Source organism: Triticum dicoccoides, chromosome 3B, assembly GCF_002162155.2.
Source record: "Triticum dicoccoides isolate Atlit2015 ecotype Zavitan chromosome 3B, WEW_v2.0, whole genome shotgun sequence".
Lineage (NCBI taxonomy): Eukaryota > Viridiplantae > Streptophyta > Magnoliopsida > Poales > Poaceae > Triticum > Triticum dicoccoides.
In genome coordinates, this window is record NC_041385.1 from 546,842,901 (window position 1) to 546,868,816 (window position 25,916).

A 25,916-nucleotide genomic window follows, 5' to 3' on the forward strand; every position below is an offset into this window, starting at 1 on the left:
GAGAAATACCCCGCACGAACAGTGCTACAGTGCTCCTATATAATTTGATTTCCCCTTATTTTTTGAATTTCAACGGAGAAAAAAAATATGTACGTTGTTATAAAATAACTGGGATCTTTTTACACATCATTTCTCTCCTCCTCCTTCTCCACCATCGCGTCCGTATATATAAGATTTAGATTTAGGATTTTTCTACACATCATTTCTCTCCACCAGCGTAGTGACGCAAAGCTGTCTCAATCGTCTCCTGATCCTTTCCGGTGATGGTGTTGCCGAAGCACAAAGCAGTAGGTTGGAATAGTATATTTGCATAAACAGTAATTCATGGGGGAAATAAGTTCTTGACCGATTACTACCCATTTTTGCACCACGACGTCGGCTAACAGTTCACTGACAATTACCCGAACAAAAACCGAGACCGTATCCGAAAAAATCCACAACTGCTAACCGAAACACTAACCAAAATAAACCCAAACACCAACCCCGAATAACCTGGAACAGAAAAACCAGTGAAACGAGACAACACGTGAATAAACCGAAAATAATAACCCACCCGAACCATAAACCAAAACAGTAACTGAATTGTATATATCAATACACCCGTCTAAAACGGAACAACAAATGCTAACCGAAACAATACACCAAATAAACAGAAACAACAAACCCCAATAACACGGAACCATAGTGAAAATGGAACAACAACTGAATAAACCAAAAATAAAATAAAAAATTAACCCACCCATACCACAAATCGAAACAACAACCGAATTGTTATCTATAATAGTACACCTGAATGAACCAAAACAACATACGAACAAAATATTAATAGGCCAGCCGATTTGCTTAATTTGTTAAATAATTTAATGTTGGTTATGTGCCTACACAGATCATGGGTAAAGATAGAATTCATGTTCTCCTCTTCATTTTATTTTATCGCTTAATACATGTTGTTTTCTTGCTTATTTCAATAAAATACAGACATAAACGATCATGGGTGCGGCGTGCGCCGCGCTTCTTCGGTGCTAGTATAAAACATTTTTGCAAGCTAACATAACTTGCAAAAACGTTTTATATTATAGGACGGAGGAGTACTGCTTAGTTCAACCAAATGAACTAAAATATTAAATGGAGGGTACCTTTAGGTTCTATATTCGCATCCCCAACATTCAATCATAATTTTTTTTTCCAGGATGAATAGCCTTCAATCATGATTTTTTTGTGAGACTGTTTTTTTTAAGAATAAACAATGTGTTTTATTTTGTGAAGGGTAGCCTTCAATCCTTTTTTTTTAGAAACCTGTAGCCTTCAATCATGATGGAAAAGATGGTGGGGCGAGTCGAGCCCAGCCCAACATTTTTTTTAGAACAGCCCAGCCCAGCTTGACTCAAGTCATGGGCTCAAATACGCCGTACCATCGAATATGTCGAGTCAAGTCAACCGACGGAATTCACAAGAGAAACTTGCGAGGCACACGATTGAGCCCGAGGCCTGAGTTCTCCAAAAGCCAGCCACCGTCCCAACCCGAACCCGGATCCATCCACAACTCTCCTCCCCTCCCCTCCGATCCAACCCGCACCGAGATGGCCCGCCCGCCCGCCGCCGCGAACCTCAATTGCAAGCGGAAGCGCCGCCGCCGCCCCAAGGCCGGCAAGGGCGCGGCCGCCGACTTGCCCGACTTCTTCTCCAACCTCCCCGACGACGTCGTGCTCGCCATCGCCAACCGCCTCCCGACCCGCCTCGCCGTCACGCTCTCCGTCCTCGCCCGCCGCTTCCGCCACCTCCCCACCCTCTACACCCGCCTCGACTCCCTCAGGTTCTCCGGGCCCGCCTCCCCGGTCCCGCTGCCCGCCGGCCAGCCCAAGCTCCTCCGCCGCCTCGACATCGCCCCGCCCAAACGTATCAAGCCCTCCGCCCTCCGCCACGTCATCAACGCCGCCGCCAACCACGGCCTCTCCGAGCTCGCCGTCCGCCTGCACCGCCGCGTCTGCCTGCCCAAGAAGGTCTTCGCCATCCGCTCTCTCGCCGTGCTATCCCTCAACACCTGCAGCGTGCCGCCCCTCCCCGCCGTCGCCTGCGCCCGCCTCCGGACGCTCAAGCTCCACCGCGTCTACATCAAACAGGTGGTCCTCACCGCCATCCTCTCCGCGGCGACCGGGCTCCACACGCTGGAGATGGTACACTGCACGGGCTTGGACGCCGGATGCACGGTGGAGTCGTTGACCGTGAGGAGCTTCTTGTTCATGCCCAACGTGAAGCAACGGCAGGTCACGCTGAGAGCGCCGGGGCTGAGGACAATCACGCTTCACACGCGACCCAAGACGCAGAAGGTGCACCTGGAGCCTTCGCCGGATGTCAGCAAGGCATACCTGCACGTCGCCAAGTCCCAGGAAAAGGTTCTCTTCAGGATGCGGCCGTTCTTGGATGCTGCCACAGGGCTAGCTTCCCTCACGCTCAGAGGCATTGCTGTGAAGGTGAGCTCTCTCGCATCCATCCTACTCTATCAGCTGTTACTGCAGTGTTAATTTGTCTAGATCTGGAGTAGGTTGCTGTCCAATTGTTCACAATACTGGTCATGATACGTGGAAGAATATGCGTAGTAGATGAACGGAAGCATCAACCAGGCTACGTGTTCCTTGGTAGCATTACAGTGTGTTTGCCTTGTGACAAGTCAATGATTCATGTAGTTCAAGCTGCAAAACTAAGTGATCAATTAGTATAACCTTAGGAAGGACCTCTCTGGATTTGGTCCATGAAAACTTGATTTTAGGAAGGACAGAGTAGTTTGACCGTAACTTAGTAGGATCATCATATCTGATAATTTTGTAGTTACAATGAAGTTACTTATAATACTTTGTATGGTGAATTGGTTCTTATGTGTGTGGCAATGCATGGTGCTGATAAAGATCTGTCACTGATTCTTATAAATATGAGGAAGACAACTCAAGTATTTGCGTTATGTACTCCCTCCGTTTCTAAATATAAGTCTTTTTAGAGATTTCAATATGGACTACATACGGATGTATATAGATGTATTTAGAGTGTAGATTCACTCATTTTGCTTCGTATATAGTCTGTAATGGAATCTCTAAAAAGTCTTATATTTAGGAACGGAGGGAGTAGCAATTTGTAGATTCCAGGAAAACAAGGAGTTGCTTGAGTCGGAACATAACGAGTGGTTGAAGTCACGCACTACTTAACACTTCTATTTCGACGTGGGTTTGGGTCTAACCTAAACAATTAAACATGCATAGCTTAATTTTATCTCATCTGCAGATTGAGTTCTTACCTCATTTCTATATTCTATCTTATTCCTTTGCAGTTGTTAGCTGGTGAATATAAAGATATTGCAAAGTTGCCAATTACATTTGAAGGGTTGAGGATATTGTCAGTGAGCTTGGATTTCTCGCGTGAATCAGAAGCTGTTTTCCTGGTGAAGCTGCTTCAGAGCTGTCCTAGCCTACAGCAGTTGACCGTCTCGGTATGCATCTTATCATCTACGGGTTTCAGTTCATTGAGAGATGTATTATTATTATTATTATTATTATTATTATTATTATTATTATTATTAACACACCTTACTTCATGCTAGGCTGCTGAAAATAAGAAGACAGAGGCGTCCTTTAGTTTTGCTGATCACAAGAAGATGCTTGCAAAGGCATCATGCCTAACTAATAGCCTGTTGAAGATCAAGTTTCTTGGGTTCAAGTCTGGAGAATATGAGAAGGACCTCCTCGTTTTCCTATTAAATGGAACCAATAAGCTGAAGAAGATTGGGGTGCAGTTTCCAGAAAGCGAAGAAACCTCTGTGAAGTGGGCTTTATCTGTGAGGCCAGCCCCAATCGAGAGAAGATCTACTCTGTTCAACAAGGGCTACCTGCAGTTGGAGTATACCTGATAGCTTACACGATAGGCATACACCACATGTTTTCAGTTTCGCTGCACATACTTCCTTCTGGTAGAACTTTTGTCCTTGACTTGTGGACATGACACGGGCCGACGGGTGTGATGGTTGCAATCTCGAGTGGTTGGGTTCAACCCAGATAATTCTTTACATAGCTAGGTGAAGTTAGAACAGAGTTTGAGACAGATATATGAAAAGAGCAGAGAATATCTGGGTTGTGTAATAGGTTTTGCACAAGAACAAAGAGATGAGTTTTACTTGTGTGTCGTAATGAAACCTCAGTTGCTTTATTGCTTTACAGTAGTTCTCAACAGTTGGCATAATGTTACACACAGGTAGTACATTTGCACTCAAACATGCATGTCATACAGCAACCCAAGTACAAAGGGCTGCTGCTCCAGAGCCTGGGCTGTGTGGTGATTACTGTGAAGATTTTGCATAGACCGTGTGCTCGTATTTGCCGCTCCACCTGCACGTTGGTGACATTGGAAGAGTATAAACTGTCTATGCTAGGTGTCTAAAATTCAGACAGCGAAAAAGTTTTGGTGGACTCAGTCACCTGTTGGAATCATCAGATGGGACTTGGAGCTCATGTCCAGAGCTGAATGGTTCGAAAACACGGTCAATGTCTTCATTCTTCACCTCTTCAATAGTTGCAGGACTCCACTGTTGAGATTGCATGTAAATCCATTTAGGCCCCAGTTGAAGAACAGATGTGCGAGAAAAATATGTATTGAGAGAGGGAGGGAGGGAGAGACCTTAGGTGCATTGTCTTTGTCGATGCTCAGAGCTCTAATACCCTATCATGAAACAAAAATAGAAAATTGGCTAAGATTCAACCAAAAGACTTGTTTCATTCATTCATTGTACGGCTGCAATACCTCGTACACATCGCCAGTAATGACAGATCGGAGGATGTTCATTGTTAGTCCGAATTCCTTCTTCAAACACTCCTGCAGACTCTGCTTCCGACCTTCTCTAACCTGAAAAGTAGAAAATAAATCGTCAAAAACAGTAGACTTACTGGCTTACCTTATGCAAGCAAAAGAACCCCCAGCCTACACTGCACTCCATAAATAGATTCCAAAGTGTGTTTTGCACTAATAAAGCCGTATCTAACCAGAAGAATGACTAGTGTGGCTATTAATGGCAAGTGTAAGCACATATTTAAACAAGAACCAAATATGAAGCCTACACAACAACAAAATTGTCGACGGATAGTGAATGGCGCGAGAGTTCCTACCGATCGCAGTGTGATCTTCAATCCAGTAGGAGATGATCTTCTCATACTCTTCAGGACTGGAGCTATCCATTGATTTCCATCGACGCTCACTTCTGAATCCTACATCCACAAGCAAAACAGTAATTTATCATACTATAAAGACAGGAAAATCGTTCATCTCATTATACAGCACGGCATTATATTATTTCTGCCTTCCTCCTATGTAAATGAACAATACAACCAGCATGGTAAACCAATTACAACATTCTCCTAAGCTGAATGGCCGAGGGCGATATAATTTTAGGTGCCAGGTGAATAAATCAAATTATCAAATTTTGTAAAATTTTCATTATCACATGAAGATGTGAAACAACTGAGTGTAGAACGAGCAAAAGCTGACTGGTAGTTACTGAACAACAGATCAAGAAAATTGACAGATAAAATTAATGAGAGAGAAGCAACAGTGTGAAGATTTTCCATCATAAGTGCTGAAGCCTTACAAGTGCTTTCAAGATCTCCTCAACAGTCTCGGCTGAGAAACATTTGTCGATAGTTGAAAGCCTATCAAAAATCGACATTCCACTGTCAGCTTGTATCCATAAATAAATAGAATAATTACTAGCACATTACTCAAAGAAACCGCTTTTATTTCTTCAAATGAGTAAACACGGAATCCTTTCAACAACGGAATTATGATATTTATCAAGAAATAATCCTTAACTTGTTTAAAATACTCTCTTGATCAAGTTGAACATCCGTAGAGAATTCCTCAAGGACAGCTCGGACTGCAGACTCGTCGCCTGTGTTTAAATTCAGTAATTGTTTTTCGAGATCTTCCAATTTCTGCCATACATATTCTAAACTAGTCAAACTACAAGCAAACCAATATCAGAAAGTATTTTGTTAGTCAAGCTACAGGTTGACAAAATACTGCAAACAAAACAATACATCAAGAAACGTAAACTGCTGGAAGACTTACTTCAGAATGGACAAAATGAGTAGCAAGACCAGCAGCGATCATTTCTTTTGCATTCAGTCTAGCACCAGTCAAAGCCAGATACTCCCCTAAAAGTTAAGAAAGAGTGAAAATAAGGAGATTGAAACTGAAATTCCTATTCATAGTTAATTGGCCATGACCAATTTTCTCATGCCTAACTCATTCATAGTGTTTGTCCCCAAAGGACAATATCCCTCTGAGTAAACCATTCAAATGATTCTCTGGGGATGTGAGAATGGGAAATTAAACTCAATGCTTACCTAAATATCCAGGGAGCCGAGAATGGATATAAGAAAAGCTACAATCTGTGTGTAGTCCAACACTTGCCTCGGGGGTGGCAAAAACCTACACAAACAGAAATGATCCTTATGAGAAACTCCAAACAGATATATAACTACACTGGAGTATATAGTACTCCCTCCGTTCCAACTTATAAGATGTTCTAACTTTTTGCTGAATTGGATGTATATACAGACGTGCTTTAATGTATTTTGGATGTCTATATTGAAATATCCAAAACATCTTATAATTCAGAATGGAGGTAATATTCAAGTTTGATTGGATCTCGTTTAAAAAATTATGCAAGTATTCTAAAAAAATGCAGTTATTATTTATTTACACGAACAAAATACCAATAGAAAGGCATCGAAGCTTACTTTGATGTATGATCACTACTAGTAGATTATTCAGGTGATACATGTACACAAAAATTTGAGAAATCTACAAACGAATGTATCACTAAACAGGTCATAAGTGTGGCATAAATTGATTCGTACTGTTTTCTCTGTGACAACTGCAAATTTCAGTGGAGCAACCATGGCTGCACCTCCACCCATAACAAGTCCATTAACAAGAGCCACCTGTATGAATGCGCAAGCGTATATTTTCAGAATATAACACCTCCTGTAAAATAGGGAATTTTCCTCGAATATGTCACAAGGGCATCACCATGGTTTTCTTATATGTATGAATGTGATAGCAGAGCCAGTACATCCTGTACACAACCTCGAGGCAGGAATCATCTGCAAAGCAGTCATATCAATATCTCCAAACAGCCTTGCTTTGTTACATGAAAATAGAAATCATTGATGATACAAATCAGACAATATGGCACGGCGACTCTGAGAATCCCACCCGATGATCTCCCTTCGTAGAACATCTTTAGGTCCCCACCAGCAGAAAATGCGCGTCCAGCTCCCTGTTGATCATCAAACCTCACACTCATGCACTTGTGAAAATTGCTGAATATTACAACAGTTACACAAAAAACCAATCTTCTGTTGCAGGACGCCGAATTTCAAAACATATTATTGCTAAGCATTTAAACTTGCTGAACATGACATTCGGCATTTCCTTTGGATCATTTTTTGTTGCAACGATTTCCTGAAACTTCTCCAACTATGGAAAAACATGATACTCTTAAACACCAGCCCTTTTTTTAAGATTTGACTCTTAAGCACCAGCCCTGATTACCATCCTAAAGCAGTATAGCAGCTTAAAAAATATGCTGCGGCATGTGCCAATGAATACACACCTTGAAGATGACCAGCTTGGCATCGTCATCTTTCTCCCATTTCTCCAAGAGCTGAGCTAGGATATAGACCTGCAAGCAAAGAAACCGAACACAAACAGGCAGTCCCAATTCATAATTAGCATTCCACAGGACCTCCACTGCAGAAACCACCTCTAATCGAACATCTCCCCAGCCAAGAGCAAGAGGGCGCACCACTCTGTCGTTGATGCCGTTCAGCTGGCGCGGGCGGTTGAGGGTGACCACCCTCGCGCCGTTGATCTCCTGCCCGAGAACGACCTGCACGGAGAGTCGGATTGCCGCGTTCGGTGAGCCGGTGATGCCGCGAGGAGACGAAGAAGAGAAGCAAAGAATCAATCGTGCTGGATCGTTACCTCGTCGGGATTGGGTTGTTCTTGAGCCATGGCGAATCGGGAGCTGGAGGTTTCTTTGACGCGTACCAGCTCGCGAGGTGAGGCGGGTGCTCAATTGAGGTTGGTGAAGGAACCATTGGTGTGGGAAGGGAAGAAGAAGGGTAGGGGAGTGGGTTGGTAAGCCGGGAGTGAGGTTGGGGTAGGTGCGACCTGCGACGTGTCGGAGTGGGGACCGGGGCTTGACTACTGTTAAGCTGGGTAGTTGAACTGAGGATGAAAGTATTTTCTCGGGCACAACTAGGAATCAGAGTCCTGATGGCTTTGCTTCCTATCAGACCGGTCGATAGCCGTATGATTAGATGTATTCCAGTCCTTCGATCTTCCTTTATGAGTTAAATGCGATAATCACTAACGTGAATTCTGCTGTTTCCTAATAGCTGTTCCCATAATATGCGGTTTGTTTTCTAAATCTGCTTCCTAATCTTTATCCCCACAATCTTTGATTTGTTTCCTAAAACAACTTCCTTGAGTGGCTACAAATCTCAATATTTGTGGATATAATTTCAGAAAAATATTAATTACGAAATATATAAGATGTGTTTCCTTAGTGATAGTAACATGGTTTGTATACCAAAGAAGCATTTTCCGTACTGACGGAAGCATCATTTTGGTGAATTAGACTTGCTTCCATGTACCAATGTATTGGCTTCCATGGTGAATTAAACTTGCTATAATTGTACATGAATCTGTATTTAGGTGGTGGTTCGTTTCACTTCACAAATATTAAAATCGTGTTTCGATCAAGTGGAAAATTGCTTCTAAACAAGACATTTTCATAGGAAGAATCATTATCATGGGTACACTTGCTTCAAACACATCAAGGATGTGTTTTCAAAAAGTGCAAATGTGCTCAGTTTGTTTTCATGAATAAAAGATTTTGCTTTCATAGTTTCATGGGAAAACAATTTTGCTTCCATGACAAACAATTTACATCGAATCATTCCTTACAAATTGGAAATTGTTTGTACTAGTTTCCATACTTGGCACAGTTCCTTCCTCGAGCTGGTCCTTGGTGCAGTTCCTCAAGGCACACATTATCTTATCGCCCATGATACATAGGAGCTTCATATCTGTTTCCTTCCACCGGCTCGAAGTAGTAAATAGTCAATGTGATGGTGCTTCAAACGGTGCTTACAATGTTGTCGAAATTACTTGAAGCAAAAGATCATTACAACTGAAGCAATAAAAGGTTTGAATGGAAGCATATAAGCAAGGTATGTTTGGTGACCTAGTGTGGAAAAACATATGTATCACCGAAGCACAAAATTTACCATTTCGAAGCAATAATAAGTTAGATGGAAGCATACATATACACATACAATCACATACTCCGACAAATGGATTGACAATTGTATCATCATAATTGTCTTAAGCATTAAAGCCTAGGGTTACAAACGACAATAAAGAGACCGCTCAAGGAGATATATGCAATGAAATATAAATATATATGGTTAACAGGTGAATATATACGCATTATTACTAGAATGAAAAGACTAACTAGACAACCTGAAGTGCCGATACAAGAAATGGAAATTATAGAAGTGATGAGATATATGATCAAGTATGTCTGTTTAAAAATAAAATAAAAATATATAAAGACTGGTAACACATATACTAAATCAAGAAGCATTATTGCAGTTCTATCTGTACATAAAAATCATGGATGCTCCGAAGCAATGAACTTTACATCTATACATCTAGCTAGGAAACATGGCAAGAGAGTGAAGTTCCATTGCATGGAAGAAATATCTGTACATATGACACCTAGGAAGTATAGATGCTAACGCTATGAAGAGATAATATGTACACCAAGCAAGCATGCCTATAGATTAAATTCTGACTGTACATATGAATGATGGTAAATGCAACCATACATGGGAAGCTAAGCATGGAAATAGATCGAAATTCCAACGCCCATAGGAAGCGCGAATGCTTGAAGGAAATTGCTATAACTATATAAACAAGACGTATTGGAAGCACACAAAATTAAAGATGAAAAATAGCATGCTTGACACTGATATCCGGATGCAGATATAATCTACAAATGAATCTCATCTACTCTAGTTGGACGTTTTGTGAGCTTACATCAACTAAAATTCTGCAGATACATGAAATAAAAACAGGTTGTGAATCTCCCAGCCACATTGTATTGTATATCCTTGACGAAGGCCTACACATATGCCTAGATGAACAACGACGCTGCAGTTAGGTACGGATCTGATCAAGTACAGATCTACTAGAACATATTGACACCCAACAAATTCAACGAACCAAGATATGAACACATATTTCAAACAATCCTCAGGACACGAGTAACATAAATTAACTCCCAATGCAGAAATTAAAAAATGAATCAAGATGAGAGGAATCAAACCCTATGTCAATTGAGGATGGAGGAGGCGGCGAATGGGGCTATCCTCCACGCATGAAGACTCTTTGACAAACCAAGACGGTGCACCAGCGCAAAGGATAGGAGGGTGGCGGGGCAGGATCCTGGCGGAGAATCGGGGCAGCAAGGGAGGTTGCAAGCTCGGTGGCGAGGGGGTAGCCGGCTAACGGCACCCGCAGCCACCTAACGAGGGGACACCGCACCAGCGCGAGGGACGAGGCGATGCATTGGGGCGGGGTGGGATTGCTGCAGAGAAAACCTCAGGGGTAGGCGCGATTAATTAGATGTGATGCAGGCGAGCAATTATTGGGATGGATCATGAATATCGAACTGTTTAATTAGAAAGCAATGTTAGTAATTGACTCGCACGTATTGGCCGTGGGATCGAAATTGCATCCACGGCTGACGAGTGGTCTGGTGAATGCTTTGCATCAGATGTATGATACTAAGTGTTTCCCTATTTTCTCAGGGACTTGTTTCGTCAACACAAAGTGAATATGAAAGTATGTTCTTAACCGTCTGACTTAAACAGAAGGAAAATTTAATGATGCTAATTTGCTATTGTAATTGTTTATTGTTTTTTCTACAATGTTGGGCCAAACTTCACATCATTTGACTAGAGTAACTTATAAGGCTTCTTTTTGTAGTCAGAGGCAGTGGAATATGGCGTTATGGTTCTCAGCCACCATGAAGGCCGATTTTTTGAAAAATTCAAAAATTGAAAATTTTAGTTTAAAAAATCTGGAAAAAAATTGTGCGAGCAAACAAGGATGTGAGGTGTATGTGCGTAAAATTTCAAGATGAAATACTGTTAGATAAAACGAGAATAAACGAGACATGAGAGACATAGAGATTTTTACGTGGAAACCCTTGCGGGAGAAAACCACGGACGCAGGAAGGCGCAATCACTATGATGGGCGAGTATTACAAGCACGAGACGACCGACCGTCTTTAGGTGCGACTACATGGGTATATATGAGGGTAATACATAAGAGTCCTTGGAGGAGTTGTACTCGTACACGTCGGTACCAACGCAAAGGCCCATACCGTTTGTACTACGTCTAGTCCAACACGATAGAATTTAGATCATAATTTAACAATATCCACCTTGAGCCAATTCCCTCCGGTAGTCGAAGAAAGTAAATAACTCCATCCAAATCAGCATAAACACCTTGTGCGTCAAAGTCCATAGGACTAGTGAGAAATACCAACTAAGCCCGAGCAAAGCTCAAAATTATTGGTAGAAACCGGCTTTGTCATCATATCAGCGGGATTATCATGAGTACTTATCTTGCATACTTTCAAATCACCTTCAGCAACAACATCTTGAATATAGTGATATCTGACATCAATGTGCTGTGTTCTCTCATGATACATTGGATTCTTTGTAAGATACATAACACTTTGACTATCACTAAATACGGTAGGGCAAGATGAATCTCTACAAAGCTCAGAATACAAACCTCTCAACCAAATAGCTTCTTTGCATGCCTCAGAAATAGCCATATACTCGGCGTCAGTAGTGAAACAAGCCACAATAGACCGCAAAGTTGCTCTCCAACTCACAGCACAACCACCAATGGTGAAAGCATAACCTGTGAGTGATCTTCTCTTATCCAAATTACCAACAAATTCAGAATCAATAAACCAACAAGTCCATCTCTAGTTTTCCCAAAATGTAAATAAGCATCAGAAGTACCTCATAGGTATATGAAAATCCACTGAATTGCTTTCCAATGCTCTTTTCCAGGATTACTCATGTATCTACTGACAACACTCAATGCATAAGATAAATTCGGACGAGAACAAACCATGGCATACACAAGTGAACCAACTGTACTCGAATATGGAAATCTAGACATGTACTCAATATCGGCACCTGACTTAGGACATAAGGATGATGATAATTTGAAGTGTGCAGCTAACAGAGTACTCACCGACTTGGCATTATGCATATTAAAACGATGAAGAACTTTATGAAATATCCCTTCTGACTTAGATATACTTTTTCAGATGGTCTATCTCTGGATATTTCCACGCCAAGTATTTTCTTTGCTGCACCCAAATCCTTCATCTCAAATTCATTACACAATTGCTTCTTAAGTTCATTAATCTCTGACATACTGTTTGCAGCAATTAGCATATCATCAAAATAAAGGAGCAAATAAATAGTTGAACCATTGCCAGTTTTCAAATAAACACAGCTATCATATAATTAGACCTTTTGAAACCTTGAGAGAGCATAAATGTGTCAAATCTCTTGTATCACCGTCTAGGAGATTGCTTCAATCCATAAAGAGATTTATTTAACTTACATACAAGCTTTTTTTTCCAGGAATAACAAAACTTTCAGGTTGTTTCATATAAATATCCTCTTCTAATTCTCTATGTAAAATTGCAGTTCTAACATCCAATTGTTCAAGCTCAAAATCATGCATGGCAACAATACTGAGTAAAGTGCAAGTAGAGCTATGCTTCACAACAGGAGAAAAGACTTCATTATAGTCAATACCTGGAATTTGGCTATAACCTTTAGCAACTAACCTTGCTTTATATCTTGTCTCGTCATTAGGATAAACACCTTATTTCCTCTTGAAAACCCACTTGCAACAAATAGGTTTCTTCTCTCTCGGTAATTTTACTAAATCCCAAGTGCCATTCTTTTCAAGTGATTCCATCTCATCATGCATAGCAGTCATCCACTTATTACTATCACCAGAAATAATAGCCTCGGAATATGAAGAAGGCTCAACATTACCTTCAATTTCTTCTGCAATAGATAAAGTAAAAGAAACAATATTGCACTCTTCAATTAACCTACAACACGAGACCTACAGGAGATTGACCTCCGCTGCTGAGCCGCCCTACAAAGTGCTGATGTCTGCTAGAACTACGTCGGTATTTCCCCAAAGAGGAAGGGATGATGCAGCACATCAATGGTAGGTATTTCCCTCAGTGATGAGACCAAGGTTATCGAACCAGTAGGAGAACCATGCAACACAACATAAACAGCCCCTGCACACAAATAACAAATACTTGCAACCCGGCGTGTTAAAGGGGTTGTCAATCCCTTTTGGGTAACGGCGCCAGAAATTGGCACGGAGACGGGATAAAGTTATAAAATAAAATAAAGTGCAGCAAGGTATTTTTGTATTTTTGGTTTAATAGAACTGAAAATAAAAGCAAATAGAATAGATCATGAAGGCAAATATATTAAAGAAGAGACCTGGGGGCCGTGGGTTTCACTAGTGGCTTCTCTCGAGAAAAATAGCAAACGGTGGGAAAACAATTACTATTGAGCAAGTGATAGAACTTCAAATAATCATGACGATATCCAGGCAATGATCATTATATAGGCATCACGTCCAAGATTAGTGGACCGACTCCTGCGTGCATCTACTACTATTACTCCACAAATCGACCGCTATCCAGCATGCATCTAGTGTATTAAGTTCATGGGAAAACGGAGTAATGCAATAAGAATAATGACATGATGTAGACAAGATCTATTTATGTAGAAATATACCCCATCTTGTTATCCTTAATAACAACGATACATACGTGTCGTTTCCCCCTCTGTCACTGGGATCAAGCATCGTAAGACCGAACCCATCACAAAGCACCTCCTCCCACTGCAAGATAAATAGATCAAGTTGTCCAAACAAAACCCAAATATCATATAAGAAATATGAGGATATAATCAATCATGCATATAAGATCAAAGAAGACTCAAATAACTTTCATGGATAAAAACATAGATCTGATCATAAACTCAAAGTTCATCGGATCCCAACAAACACACCGCAAAAAGACTTACATCATATGGATCTCCAAGAGACCACTGTATTGAGAATCAAGAGGGAGAGAGGAAGCAATCTAGCTACTAACTACGGACCCGTAGGTCTACAAAGAACTACTCACGCATCATCGGAGAGGCACCAATGGACATGATGAACCCCTCCGCGATGGTGTCTAGATTGGATCTGGTGTTTCTAGAACTTGCGATGGATGGAATTGATTTTTGTCGACTCCCCTAGGGTTTATGGAATATTGGGGTATTTATAGAGCAAAGAGGCGGTGCGAGAGGCAACCGAGGTGGGCACCCGGGCGTGCCCTGGTGTCTTGTGCCCCCCTCGGGCTCCCTTTTCGGTACTTCTTCGGCCCACTGGATGTCTTCTGGTCCAAAAAAATCCACAAAAAGTTTCGCTACATTTGGACTCCATTTGATATTGATTTCTCGCGATGTAAAAAAACAAGCAGAAAACAGCAACTGGCACTGGGCATTATGTCAATAGGTTAGTACCAAAAAATGATATAAAATGATTGTAAAACATCCAAGAATGATAATATAACAACATGGAACAATCAAAAATCATAGATACGTTGGAGACGTATCAGCATCCCCAAGCTTAATTCCTGCTCGTCCTCGAGTAGGTAAATGATAAAAAAAATTGATGTGGAATGCTGCCTAACATGTTCATCACATATTCTTTTCTTTGTAGTATGGACATTTGGACTTTTTATAAGGTTCAAAGCAATAGTCTAGTTTTGACATGAAGATTTTAATACTCAAGCATATCAACCAGAAACCATGTCTTTCAAAATATCAACACTAAAGCAAGTTATTCCTAGCCCATTATGCTCAATCATTGATCCATTCATGAAACACACTCGAATATTAGCTACAGCCAATGCTCAAATACGATCATAGTGCCACTTAGTTGGTGCTTTATAAGAGAAGATGGAGACTCAAATTCAATTTTTTTGCATAAAGTAAAAGAAAGGCCCTTCGCAGAGGGAAGTAGGGATTTGTAGAGGTGCTAGAGCTCAAAGCAAAAATTGAGAGATAAAAACATTTTGGGAGGCATACTTTTCCCACCAACGAGAACGACTTAGAGTTCCAAATAATTTCCATGCTAGATACATCATAGGTGGTTCCCAAACAGAAAATAAAGTTCATTCCTTTTTCCACCATGCTTTCACTTTCCATGGCTAACCGTATCCACGGGTGCCTTCCATACCAACACTTTCCAAGGAATTTATTATTTGACAACATAAAGTAAATTCATTTTTCATTTCAGGACTGGGCATCCCTAATACCTTTGTCGTACTCTCGTGCAATGGCAAGTGGATAAACACTCATCGTGAGAATAACACATCTAGCATGGAAAACACCGGCCACCCCTCACTGTCCCGTGAACCGTATGAGCACACAAAAAAGAAATTTATTTTGAAAATTAGAGATGGCACATGCAAATTTGCTTAGAATGGCACGAAAATACCGCATATGGGTAGGTATATGATACGTCCATTTTGAATGATGCTTTTATATTGATATTATTGCATTATGGGATCTTATTACACGTTATGTCACAATACTTATGCCTATTTTCTCTTATTTTACAAGGTTTACATGAAGAGGGAGAATGCCGACACTGGAAAAGGAGCAAATATTAGAGACCTACACAACTCCAAAAGTCCTAAAACTCCACGAAAGTCATTTTTGGAATTAATAAAAAATATTGAGCGAAAGAAATACCAGAGGGGGGCCACCCACCGTCCATGAGGGTGGGGGGCGCGCCCTACCCCCTGGGCGCGCCCCCCTGCCTCGTGGGCCCCCTGGAGGCCCTCCGGTGACCATCTTCTACTATATGAAGTCTTTTACCCTGAAAAAATCATAAGCAAGCTTTCGGGACGAAACACCGCCGCCACGAGGCGGAACCTTGGCGGAACCAGTCTAGGGCTTCGACAGAGCTGTTCTGCCGGGGAAACATCCCTCCGGGAGGGGGAAATCATCACCATCGTCCTCACCAACGATCCTCTCATCGGGAGGGGGTCAATCTCCATCAACATCTTCACCAGCAGCATCTCCTCTCAAACCCTAGTTCATCTCTTGTATCCAATCTTTGTCCCAAAACCTCAGATTGGTACCTGTAGGTTGCTAGTAGTGTTGATTACTCCTTGTAGTTGATGCTAGTTGGTTTATTCAGTGGAAGATCATATGTTCAGATCCTTTATGCATATTAATACCCCTCTGATTATGAACATGAATATGATTTGTGAGTAGTTACGTTTGTTCCTGAGGACATGGGAGAAGTCTTGCTATAAGTAGTCATGTGAATTTGGTATTCGTTCGATATTTTGATGAGATGTATGTTGTCTCTCCTCTAGTGGTGTTATGTGAACGTCGACTACATGACACTTCACCATTGTTTGGTCCTAGAGGAAGGCATTGGGAAGTAATAAGTAGATGATGGGTTGTGACAGAAGCTTAAACACTAGTTTATGCGGTTCTTCGTAAGGGGCTGATTTTGATCCACATGTTTCATACTATGGTTAGGTTTACCTTAATACTTCTTTTGTAGTTGCGGATGCTTGCAATAGGGGTTAATCATAAGTGGGATGCTTGTCCAAGAAAGGGCATTACCCAAGCACCGGTCCACCCACATATCAAATTATCAAAGTAACGAATGTGAATCATATGAGCGTGATGAAAACTAGCTTGACGATAATCCCCATGTGTCCTCGGGAGCGTTTTCCTTCCTATAAGAATTTGTCCAGGCTTGTCCTTTGCTACAAAAAGGATTGGACCATCTTGATGCACCTTATTTACTTTTGTTACTTGTTACCCGTTACGAATAACTTATCACAAAACTATCTGTTACCGATAATTTCAGTGCTTGCAAAGAATACCTTACTGAAAACCGCTTGTCATTTCCTTCTACTCCTCGTTGGGTTCGACACTCTTACTTATCAAAATGACTAAGATAGATCCCCTACACTTGTGGGTCATCAAGACTCTTTTCTGCCGCCGTTGCCGGGGAGTGAAGCGCCTTTGGTAAGTGGAACTTGGTAAGGAAAAAAATATATAGTGTGCTGAAATTTACTGTCACTTGTTACTATGGAACATAATCCTTTGAGGGGCTTGTTCAGGGTATCTTCACCCCGACCAGTAGAGCAAAGAGTTGCTCCTCAACCTACTGAACCTACTAAAAATGTTTACTTTGAAATTCCTTCAGGTATGATAGAGAAATTGCTAGCTAATCCCTTTACAGGAGATGGAACATTGCATCCCGATTTACACCTAATATATGTGGATGAAGTTTGTGGATTATTTAAACTTGCAGGTATGCCCGATGATGTTGTCAAGAAGAAGGTCTTCCCTTTATCTTTAAAGGGAGAGGCATTGACATGGTTTAGGTTATGTGATGATATGGGATCATGGAACTACAACCGATTGAAATTGGAATTTCATCAGAAGTTTTATCCTATGCATCTTGTTCATCGTGATCGTAATTATATATATATATATATATATATATATATATATATAATTTTTGGCCTCGCGAAGGAGAAAGCATTGCTCAAGCTTGGGGGAGGCTTAAGTCAATGTTATATTCATGCCCCAATCATGAGCTCTCAAGAGAAATGATTATTCAAAAAATTTATGCTCGGCTTTCTCTCAACAATCGCTCCATGCTCGATACTTCTTGTACTGGTTCTTTTATGATGAAGACTATTGAATTCAAATGGGATTTATTCGAAAGAATTAAACGCAACTCTGAATATTGGGATCTCGGCGAAGGTAAGGAGTCAGGTATGACACCTAATTTTGATTGTGTTAAATATTTTATGGATACCGATGCTTTTCGTGAATTTAGCACTAAATATGGACTTGACTCTGAGATAGTAGCTTCTTTCTGTGAATCATTTGCTACTCATGTTGACCTCCCTAAGGAGAAGTGGTTTAAATATAATCCTCCTACTGAAGTAAAGGTAGTCGCACCTATTAAAGTTGAAGAAAAAACTATCACTTATAATGATCCTATTGTTCCTACTACCTATATTGAGAAACCACCTTTCCCTGTTTGGATAAAGGATCATGCTAAAGCTTCAACTGTGGTTCATAAGAATAATACTAAAACACCTACACCACCTGAGCAAATTAAAGTTGAACCTAGTATTGCTATGGTTAAAGATCTCTTGGCTGATAATATTGATGGGCATGTCATTTACTTCTGTGATGAAGCTGCTAGAATTGCTAGACCTGATACTAAAAATAAACATAGACCTGTTGTAGGCATGCCTGTTATTTCTGTTAAAATAGGAGATCATTGTTATCATGGCTTATGTGATATGGGTGCTAGTGCTAGTGCAATACCTCATTCCTTATACAAAGAAATTATGCATGATATTGCACCTGCTGAGATAGAAGAAATTGATGTTACAATTAAGCTTGCCAATAGAGATACTATTTCACTAGTTGGGATTATTAGAGATGTTGAAGTCTTGTGTGGGAAAGTTAAATACCCTGCTGATTTTCTTGTTCTTGGTTCCCCACAAGATAGCTTTTGTCCCATTATATTTGGTAGACCCTTCTTGAATACTGTTAATGCTAAGATAGATTGCGAAAAGGATGTTGTTACTATTGGTTCGAGGGATATGTCTCATGAGTTTAATTTTGCTAAATTTCGTAGACAACCCCATGATAAAGAATTCCCTAGTAAGGATGAAATTATTGGTCTTGCTTCTATTGCCGTGCCTCCTAATGATCCTTTAGAACAATATTTGCTAGACCATGAAAATGATATGTTTATGAATGAAAGAAGGGAGATAGATGAAGTATTATTTAAACAGGGACCTATCTTGAAACACAACTTGCCTGTTGAAATCCTAGGGGATCCTCCTCCACCCAAGGGTGATCCAGTGTTTGAGCTTAAACCATTACCTGATACTCTTAAATATGCTTATCTTGATGAAAAGAAGATATATCCTGTTATTATTAGTGCTAACCTTTTAGAGCAGGAAGAGGAGAAATTATTGAAAACTCTGAAGAAGCACCATGCTGCTATTGGATATAGTCTTGATGATCTTAAGGGCATTAGTCCCACTCTATGCCAACACAAAATAAAATTGAAGAAAGACGCCAAACCAGTTATTGGTCACCAACGACGGTTAAATCCTAAGATGAAAGAAGTGGTAAGAAAGGAAATACTAAAGCTCCTTGAGGTAGGTATAATTTATCCTGTTGCTGATAGTCAGTGGGTAAGTCCTGTCCATTGTGTCCCTAAGAAGGGAGGTATTACTGTTGTTCCTAATGATAAAGATGAATTGATCCTGCAAAGAATTGTTACAGGTTATAGGATGGTATTTGATTTCCACAAATTAAATAAAGCTACAAAAAAGGATCATTACACTTTGCCTTTTATTGATCAAATGCTAGAAAGATTATCCAAACATACACATTTTTGCTTTCTAGATGGTTACTCTGGTTTCTCTCAAATACCCGTGTTAGCAGAGGATCAAGAAAAGACCACTTTTACTTACCCTTTCGGTACTTTTGCTTATAGACGTATGCCTTTTGGTTTATGTAATGCACCTGCTACCTTGCAAAGATGCATGATGGCTATATTCTCTGACTTTTGTGAAAAGATTGTTGAGGTTTTCATGGATGATTTCTCCGTTTATGGATCTTCTTTTGATGATTGCTTGAGCAACCTTGATCGAGTTTTGTAGAGATGCGAAGATACTAATCTTGTCTTGAATTGGGAGAAGTGCCACTTTATGGTTAATGTAGGTATTGTCTTGGGGCATAAAATTTCTGAAAGAGGTATTGAAGTTGATAAAGCTAAAGTTGATGCTATTGAAAAGATGCCGTGTCCCAAGGACATTAAAGGTATAAGAAGTTTCCTTGGTCATGCCGGTTTTTATAGGAGGTTAATTAAGGACTTCTCTAAAATTTCTAGGTCTATGACTAATCTATTACAAAAAGATATTCCTTTTGTCTTTGATGATGATTGTGTAGAAGCATTTGAAATACTTGAGAAAGCTTTGATTTCTGCACCTATTGTTCAACCACCTGATTGGAATTTACCCTTTGAAATTATGTGTGATGCTAGTGATTATGCCGTAGGTGCTGTTCTAGGACAAAGAGTTGATAAGAAACTAAATGTTATTCAATATGCTAGTAAAACTCTAGACAGTGCCTAGAGAAATTATGCTACTGCTGAAAAAGAATTTTTAGCAGTTGTATTTGCTTGTGTTAAGTTCACCTTACACTGTTGATTCTAAAGTAACTGTTCACACTGATCATGATGCTATTAAATATCTTATGGAAAAGAAATATGCTAAACCTAGACTTATTAGATAGGTTCTTTTGCTACAAGAATTTGATTTGCATATTATTGATAGAAAGGGAGCTGAGAACCCCGTTGCAGACAACTTGTCTAGGTTAGAGAATGTTCTTGATGACCCACTACCTATTGATGATAGCTTTCCCGATGAACAATTAGCTGTCATAAATGCTTCTCGTACTGCTCCATGGTATGCTGATTATGCTAATTACATTGTTGCTCAATTCATACCACCTAGTTTCACATACCAGCAAAAGAAAAAGTTTTTTCTACGATTTAAGACATTACTTCTGGGATTACCCACACCTTTATAAAGGAGTAGATGGTGTTATTAGACGTTGTGTACCTGAGCATGAATAGGAACAGATCCTACGCAAGTGTCACTCCGAGGCTTATGGAGGACACCATGCTGGAGATAGAACTGCGCATAAGGTATTGCAGTCCGGTTTTTATTGGCCTACTCTCTTCAAAGATGCCCGTAAGTTTGTCTTATCTTGTGATGAATGTCAAAGAATTGGTAATATTAGTAGACGTCAAGAAATGCCTATGAATTATTCACTTGTTATTGAACCATTTGATGTTTGGGGCTTTGATTATATGGGACCGTTTCCTTCCTCTAATGGGTATACACATATTTTAGTTGCTGTTGATTACGTTACTAAGTGGGTAGAAGCTATTCCAACTAGTAGTGTTGATCATAACACCTCTATTAAGATGCTTAAAGAATTTATTTTTCCGAGGTTTGGAGTCTCTAGACATTTAATGACTGATGGTGGTTCACATTTTATTCATGGTGCTTTTCGTAAAATGCTTGCTAAGTATGATGTTAATCATAGAATTGTATCTCCTTATCACCCCACAGTCTAGTGGTCAAGTAGAACTGAGTAATAGAGAGCTTAAATTAATTTTGCAAAAGACTGTTAATAGGTCTAGAAAGAATTGGTCCAAGAAACTTGATGATGCATTATGGGCCTATAGAACTGCATATAAGAATCCTATGGGTATGTCTCCATATAAAATGGTCTATGGAAAAGCATGTCACTTACCTCTCGAACTAGAACATAAGGCATATTGGGCCATTAAAGAGCTCAATTATGATTTCAAACTTTTCGGTGAGAAGAGGTTATTTGACATTAGCTCACTTGATGAATGGAGAACCCAAGCCTATGAGAATGCCAAACTGTTTAAAGAAAAAGTTAAAAGATGGCATGACAAAAGGATACAAAAGTGTGAGTTTAATGTAGGTGATTATGTGTTGCTATACAACTCTCTTTTAAGATTTTTTGCAGGAAAACTTCTCTCTAAATGGGAAGGCCCTTACGTTATCGAGGAGGTCTATCGTTCCGGTGCCATAAAAATAAACAACTTTGAAGGCACAAGTCCGAAGGTGGTGAACGGTCAAAGAATCAAACATTATATCTCAGATAATCCTATAAATGTTGAAACTAATGTTATTGAAACCATAACCCCGGAGGAATACATAAGGGACACTTTCCAGAATGTTTTAGACTCCGAAAAGGAATAGGTACGTGGTACGGTAAGTAAACCGACTCCAAAACAGTTCTAATAGCAATTTTTCTCCATTTTGGAATATTTAAGAAAATAGGAAAATAAGAAGTAGTCCGGGAAGGACACGAGGCGTCCACGAGGGTGGATGGCGTGCCCCCTGCCTCGTGGGCACCTCGTGTGCTCTCCAGACTCCGTTTTATTGCACGATACTTCTTTTGGTCGGTAAAAATTCATTATATAATCTCCCGAAGGTTTTGACCGCTGTATCACGCACATATGCTCTGTTTTTGTTTCGAGTTGTTTCTGTCGCAGATTTAGAGCAAGATGTCTTCTCAAGAGTCAGTAGGGGAGAGTCGGGTGTCTCACCCGACATTGGGTCCAGGAGCAAATAGCAATGCTTATCACTTTGGGCCGTCAACGGAGGAGGAGATGGAGGCCGACTTGAAAAGGATAGATGCCGTGGAGGAGGATCAAGAAGTTACCTCTCGTTTCCAAGCTGGATTCACAATGGGGGAACTACAGAGCTCAGCTATTCCAAACTCGGTCATCCCTTCCAATGTTAGATTTCTATCTTATGAAAATATGAAAAAGAGTGTCACTTGTTCCCCAGCAGCTATGCAACATCCATGGGTGAAAGGAGCTTTAGTCGTCACGGGTAAGCTCCGCAAGGAAAATATGGACCTCAAGCAGCAAGTCAATAAGCTCGAGGAGGTGAATCATATCCTAAGGGGCATCATCGCCAAGAAGATCACACCACCACTTCTGAAGAAGGAGACATAACACATGGGTATGGGCACTCCCCCTGGCAACTGCTAAGCTTGGGGGAGGTGCCCCGGTATCGTATCACCATCACACTCCTGTCTTTAACATTTTTCTTAGTTTGATCCTTTTAGTAATATCTTGATCTAGTAGAATAAAGTTTTTAGTATGATCTAGTTTTGAGTTTTGCCTTATGATCCCTCTATGTAATCGAGTCCGTGAGCTATATATAATAAAGATTAGTGTTGAGTCAAGGGCTTTGCTATCTTGCTATGATCTTGAGGGAATAGAAGAAAGAATAAAAAGAAATAAAAGAGATCATATTGATCTTATGGAGATTAATGACTTCACATATAAAGAGTATGATGAGTAAAAGTTGTTGAGAGTTGAAAAACTTAGTTTTGGTCATCGTTGCAATTAATATGAAGTAATAAAGAACGAGAGGTTCTCACATATAAATATACTATCTTGGAAATCTTTATGATTGTGAACACTCATTAAAATATGACATGCTAAAGAGTTGATGTTGGACAAGGAAGACAACGTAATGGGTTATGTTTTCTTATATCCGAAATAAAGTATATTGTCATGGATCATCCAACATGTTGAGCTTGCCTTTCCCTCTCATGATAGCCAAATTCCTTGCACCAAGTAGAGATACTACTTGTGTTTCCAAATATCCTTAAACCCAGTTTTGCCATGAGAGTCCACCATATCTACCTATGGATTGAGGAAGATCCTTCAAGTAAGTTGTCATGTTGTATGCAATAAAAATTGCTCTCTAAATATGTATGACTTATTAGTGTGGAGAAAATAAGCTTTATACGATCTTGTGATATGGAAGCAATAAAAGCGACAGACTGCATAATAAAGGTCCATATCACAAGTGGCAATATAAAGTGATGTTCTTTTGCATTAAGATTTCGTGCATCCAACCAAAAAGCACATGATAACCTCTGCTTCCCTCTGCGAAGGGCCTATCTTTTACTTTTGTCTTATACATTATGCAAGAGTCATGGTGATCTTCACCTTTCCTTTTTACATTTTATCCTTTGGCAAGCACCTTGTGTTGGAAAGATCCTGATATATATCCAATTGGATGTAAGTTAGCGTGAACTATTATTGTTGACATTACCCTTGAGCTAAAAAGTTGGGAGGCAACACTATAAGCCCCTACCTTCCTCTGTGTCCGATTAAAACTTCATACCCGTAAGTATTGTGTGAGTGATAGCAATTGTGAAAGACTAAATGATAGTTGAGTATGTGGACTTGCTGAAAAGCTCTTATATTGACTCTTTCTGATGTTATGATAAATTGCAATTGCTTCAATGACTGAGATTATAGTTTGTTAGATTTCAATGAAGTTTCTGATTCATACTTGACATTGTGAATAGATTTTTCACTTTAGCATAAGAAATCATATGCCAATATTTATATTTGTTGCTGTTATAAGAATGATCATGATGCCCTCATGTCCGTATTTTATTTTATCGACACCTCTATCTCTAAACACGTGGACATATTTTTCGATATCAGCTTCTGCTTAAGGACAAGCGAGGTCTAAGCTTGGGGGAGTTGATACGTCCATTTTGCATCATGCTTTTATATTGATATTTATTGCATTATGGGATGTTATTACACGTTATGTCACAATACTTATGCCTATTTTCTCTTATTTTACAATGTTTACATGAAGAGGGAGAATGCCGACAGCTGGAATTCTGGGCTAGAAAAGGAGAAAATATTAGAGACCTATTCTGCACAACTCCAAAAGTCCTGAAACTCCACGAAAGTCATTTTTGGAATTAATAAAAAATATTGAGCGGAAGAAATACCAGAGGGGGGCCACCAACCGTCCACGAGGGTGGGGGCGCGCCCTACCCCCCTGGGCGCGCCCCCCTGCCTCGTGGCCCCCCTGGCAGCCCTCCGGTGACCATCTTCTGCTATATGAAGTCTTTTACGCTGGAAAAAATCATAAGCAAGCTTTCGGGACAAAACACCACCGCCACGAGGCAGAACCTTGGCGGAACCAATCTAGGGCTCTGGTGGAGCTGTTTTGCCAGGGAAACATCCCTCCGGGAGGGGGAAATCATCACCATCTTCATCACCAACGATCCTCTCATCGGGAGGGGGTCAATCTCCATCAACATCTTCACCAGCACCATCTCCTCTCAAACCCTAGTACATCTCTTGTATCCAATCTTTGTCCCAAAACCTCAGATTGGTACCTGTAGGTTGCTAGTAGTGTTGATTACTCCTTGTAGTTGATGCTAGTTGGTTTATTCGGTGGAAGATCATATGTTCAGATCCTTTATGCATATTAATACCCCTCTGATTATGAACATGAATATGATTTGTGAGTAGTTACATTTGTTCCTAAGGACATGGGAGAAGTCTTTCTATAAGTAGTCATGTGAATTTGGTATTCATTTGATATTTTGATGAGATGTATGTTGTCCCTCCTCTAGTGGTGTTATGTGAACGTCGACTACATGACACTTTTCCATTGTTTGAGCCAAGAGGAAGGCATTGGGAAGTAATAAGTAGATGATGGGTTGTTAGAGTGACAGAAGCTTAAACCCTAGTTTATGCGTTGCTTCATAAGGGGCTGATTTGGATCCACATGTTTCATGCTATGGTTCGGTTTACCTTAATACTTATTTTGTAGTTGCGGATGCTTGCAATAGGGGTTAATCATAAGGAGGGTGCTTGTCCAAGAAAGGGCAGTACCCAAGCACCGGTCCACCCACATATCAAATTATCAAAGTAACGAACGCGAATCATATGAGGGTGACGAAAACTAGCTTGACGATAATCCCCATGTGTCCACGGAAGCGTTTTCCTTCATATAAGAATTTGTCCAGGCTTGTCCTTTGCTACAAAAAGGATTGGGCCATCTTACTGCACCTTATTTACTTTTGTTACTTGTTACCCGTTACGAATTACCTTATCACAAAACTATCTGTTACCGATAATTTCAGTGCTTGCAGAGAATACCTTACTGAAAACCGCTTGTCATTTCCTTCTGCTCCTCGTTCGGTTCGACACTCTTACTTATGGAA

At 40.3% G+C, this 25,916-nt stretch overlaps 2 protein-coding genes across 2 annotated transcripts; one reads left to right on the forward strand and one right to left on the reverse strand.

Annotated features, from left to right (window-relative positions):
* Window positions 1–1,550: 1,550 nt before the first annotated feature.
* On the forward strand, window positions 1,551–4,197 carry LOC119277003 (F-box protein At5g03100-like). The gene is made up of 3 exons (XM_037558199.1): window positions 1,551–2,471; window positions 3,320–3,478; window positions 3,590–4,197. Exons 1-3 carry the CDS (start codon window positions 1,581–1,583, stop codon window positions 3,893–3,895), a joined length of 1,356 nt encoding a protein of 451 aa, XP_037414096.1. The 5' UTR covers window positions 1,551–1,580; the 3' UTR covers window positions 3,896–4,197.
* LOC119277004 (3-hydroxyisobutyryl-CoA hydrolase-like protein 5) lies at window positions 4,170–8,183 on the reverse strand. Its single transcript, XM_037558200.1, has 15 exons — window positions 8,026–8,183; window positions 7,847–7,930; window positions 7,655–7,723; window positions 7,255–7,318; window positions 7,069–7,142; window positions 6,897–6,980; window positions 6,381–6,465; window positions 6,103–6,188; window positions 5,845–5,966; window positions 5,624–5,684; window positions 5,145–5,243; window positions 4,783–4,884; window positions 4,660–4,701; window positions 4,461–4,567; window positions 4,170–4,370 (listed from the first exon to the last, which is right to left on the reverse strand). The coding sequence occupies exons 1-15, from the start codon at window positions 8,053–8,055 to the stop codon at window positions 4,322–4,324; spliced, it is 1,158 nt and encodes a 385-aa protein (XP_037414097.1). The 5' UTR covers window positions 8,056–8,183; the 3' UTR covers window positions 4,170–4,321.
* Window positions 8,184–25,916: the final 17,733 nt, after the last annotated feature.

What these genes read in the sequence shown, in the direction of transcription:
- LOC119277003 (XM_037558199.1), top strand. Translation starts at nt 1,581, where the DNA reads ATGGCCCGCCCGCCCGCCGCCGCGAACCTCAATTGCAAGCGGAAGCGC. An exon ending in TCAGAGGCATTGCTGTGAAG is followed by an intron (nt 2,472 to 3,319) that starts GTGAGCTCTCTC and finishes ATTCCTTTGCAG; the next exon opens with TTGTTAGCTGGTGAATATAA. An exon ending in TACAGCAGTTGACCGTCTCG is followed by an intron (nt 3,479 to 3,589) that starts GTATGCATCTTA and finishes ACTTCATGCTAG; the next exon opens with GCTGCTGAAAATAAGAAGAC.
- LOC119277004 (XM_037558200.1), bottom strand. Translation starts at nt 8,055, where the DNA reads ATGGCTCAAGAACAACCCAATCCCGACGAG. An exon ending in CAGTTGTCACAGAGAAAACA is followed by an intron (nt 6,466 to 6,896) that starts GTACGAATCAAT and finishes CTGTTTGTGTAG; the next exon opens with GTTTTTGCCACCCCCGAGGC. An exon ending in CAAGAGAGTATTTTAAACAA is followed by an intron (nt 5,685 to 5,844) that starts GTTAAGGATTAT and finishes GATTTTTGATAG; the next exon opens with GCTTTCAACTATCGACAAAT.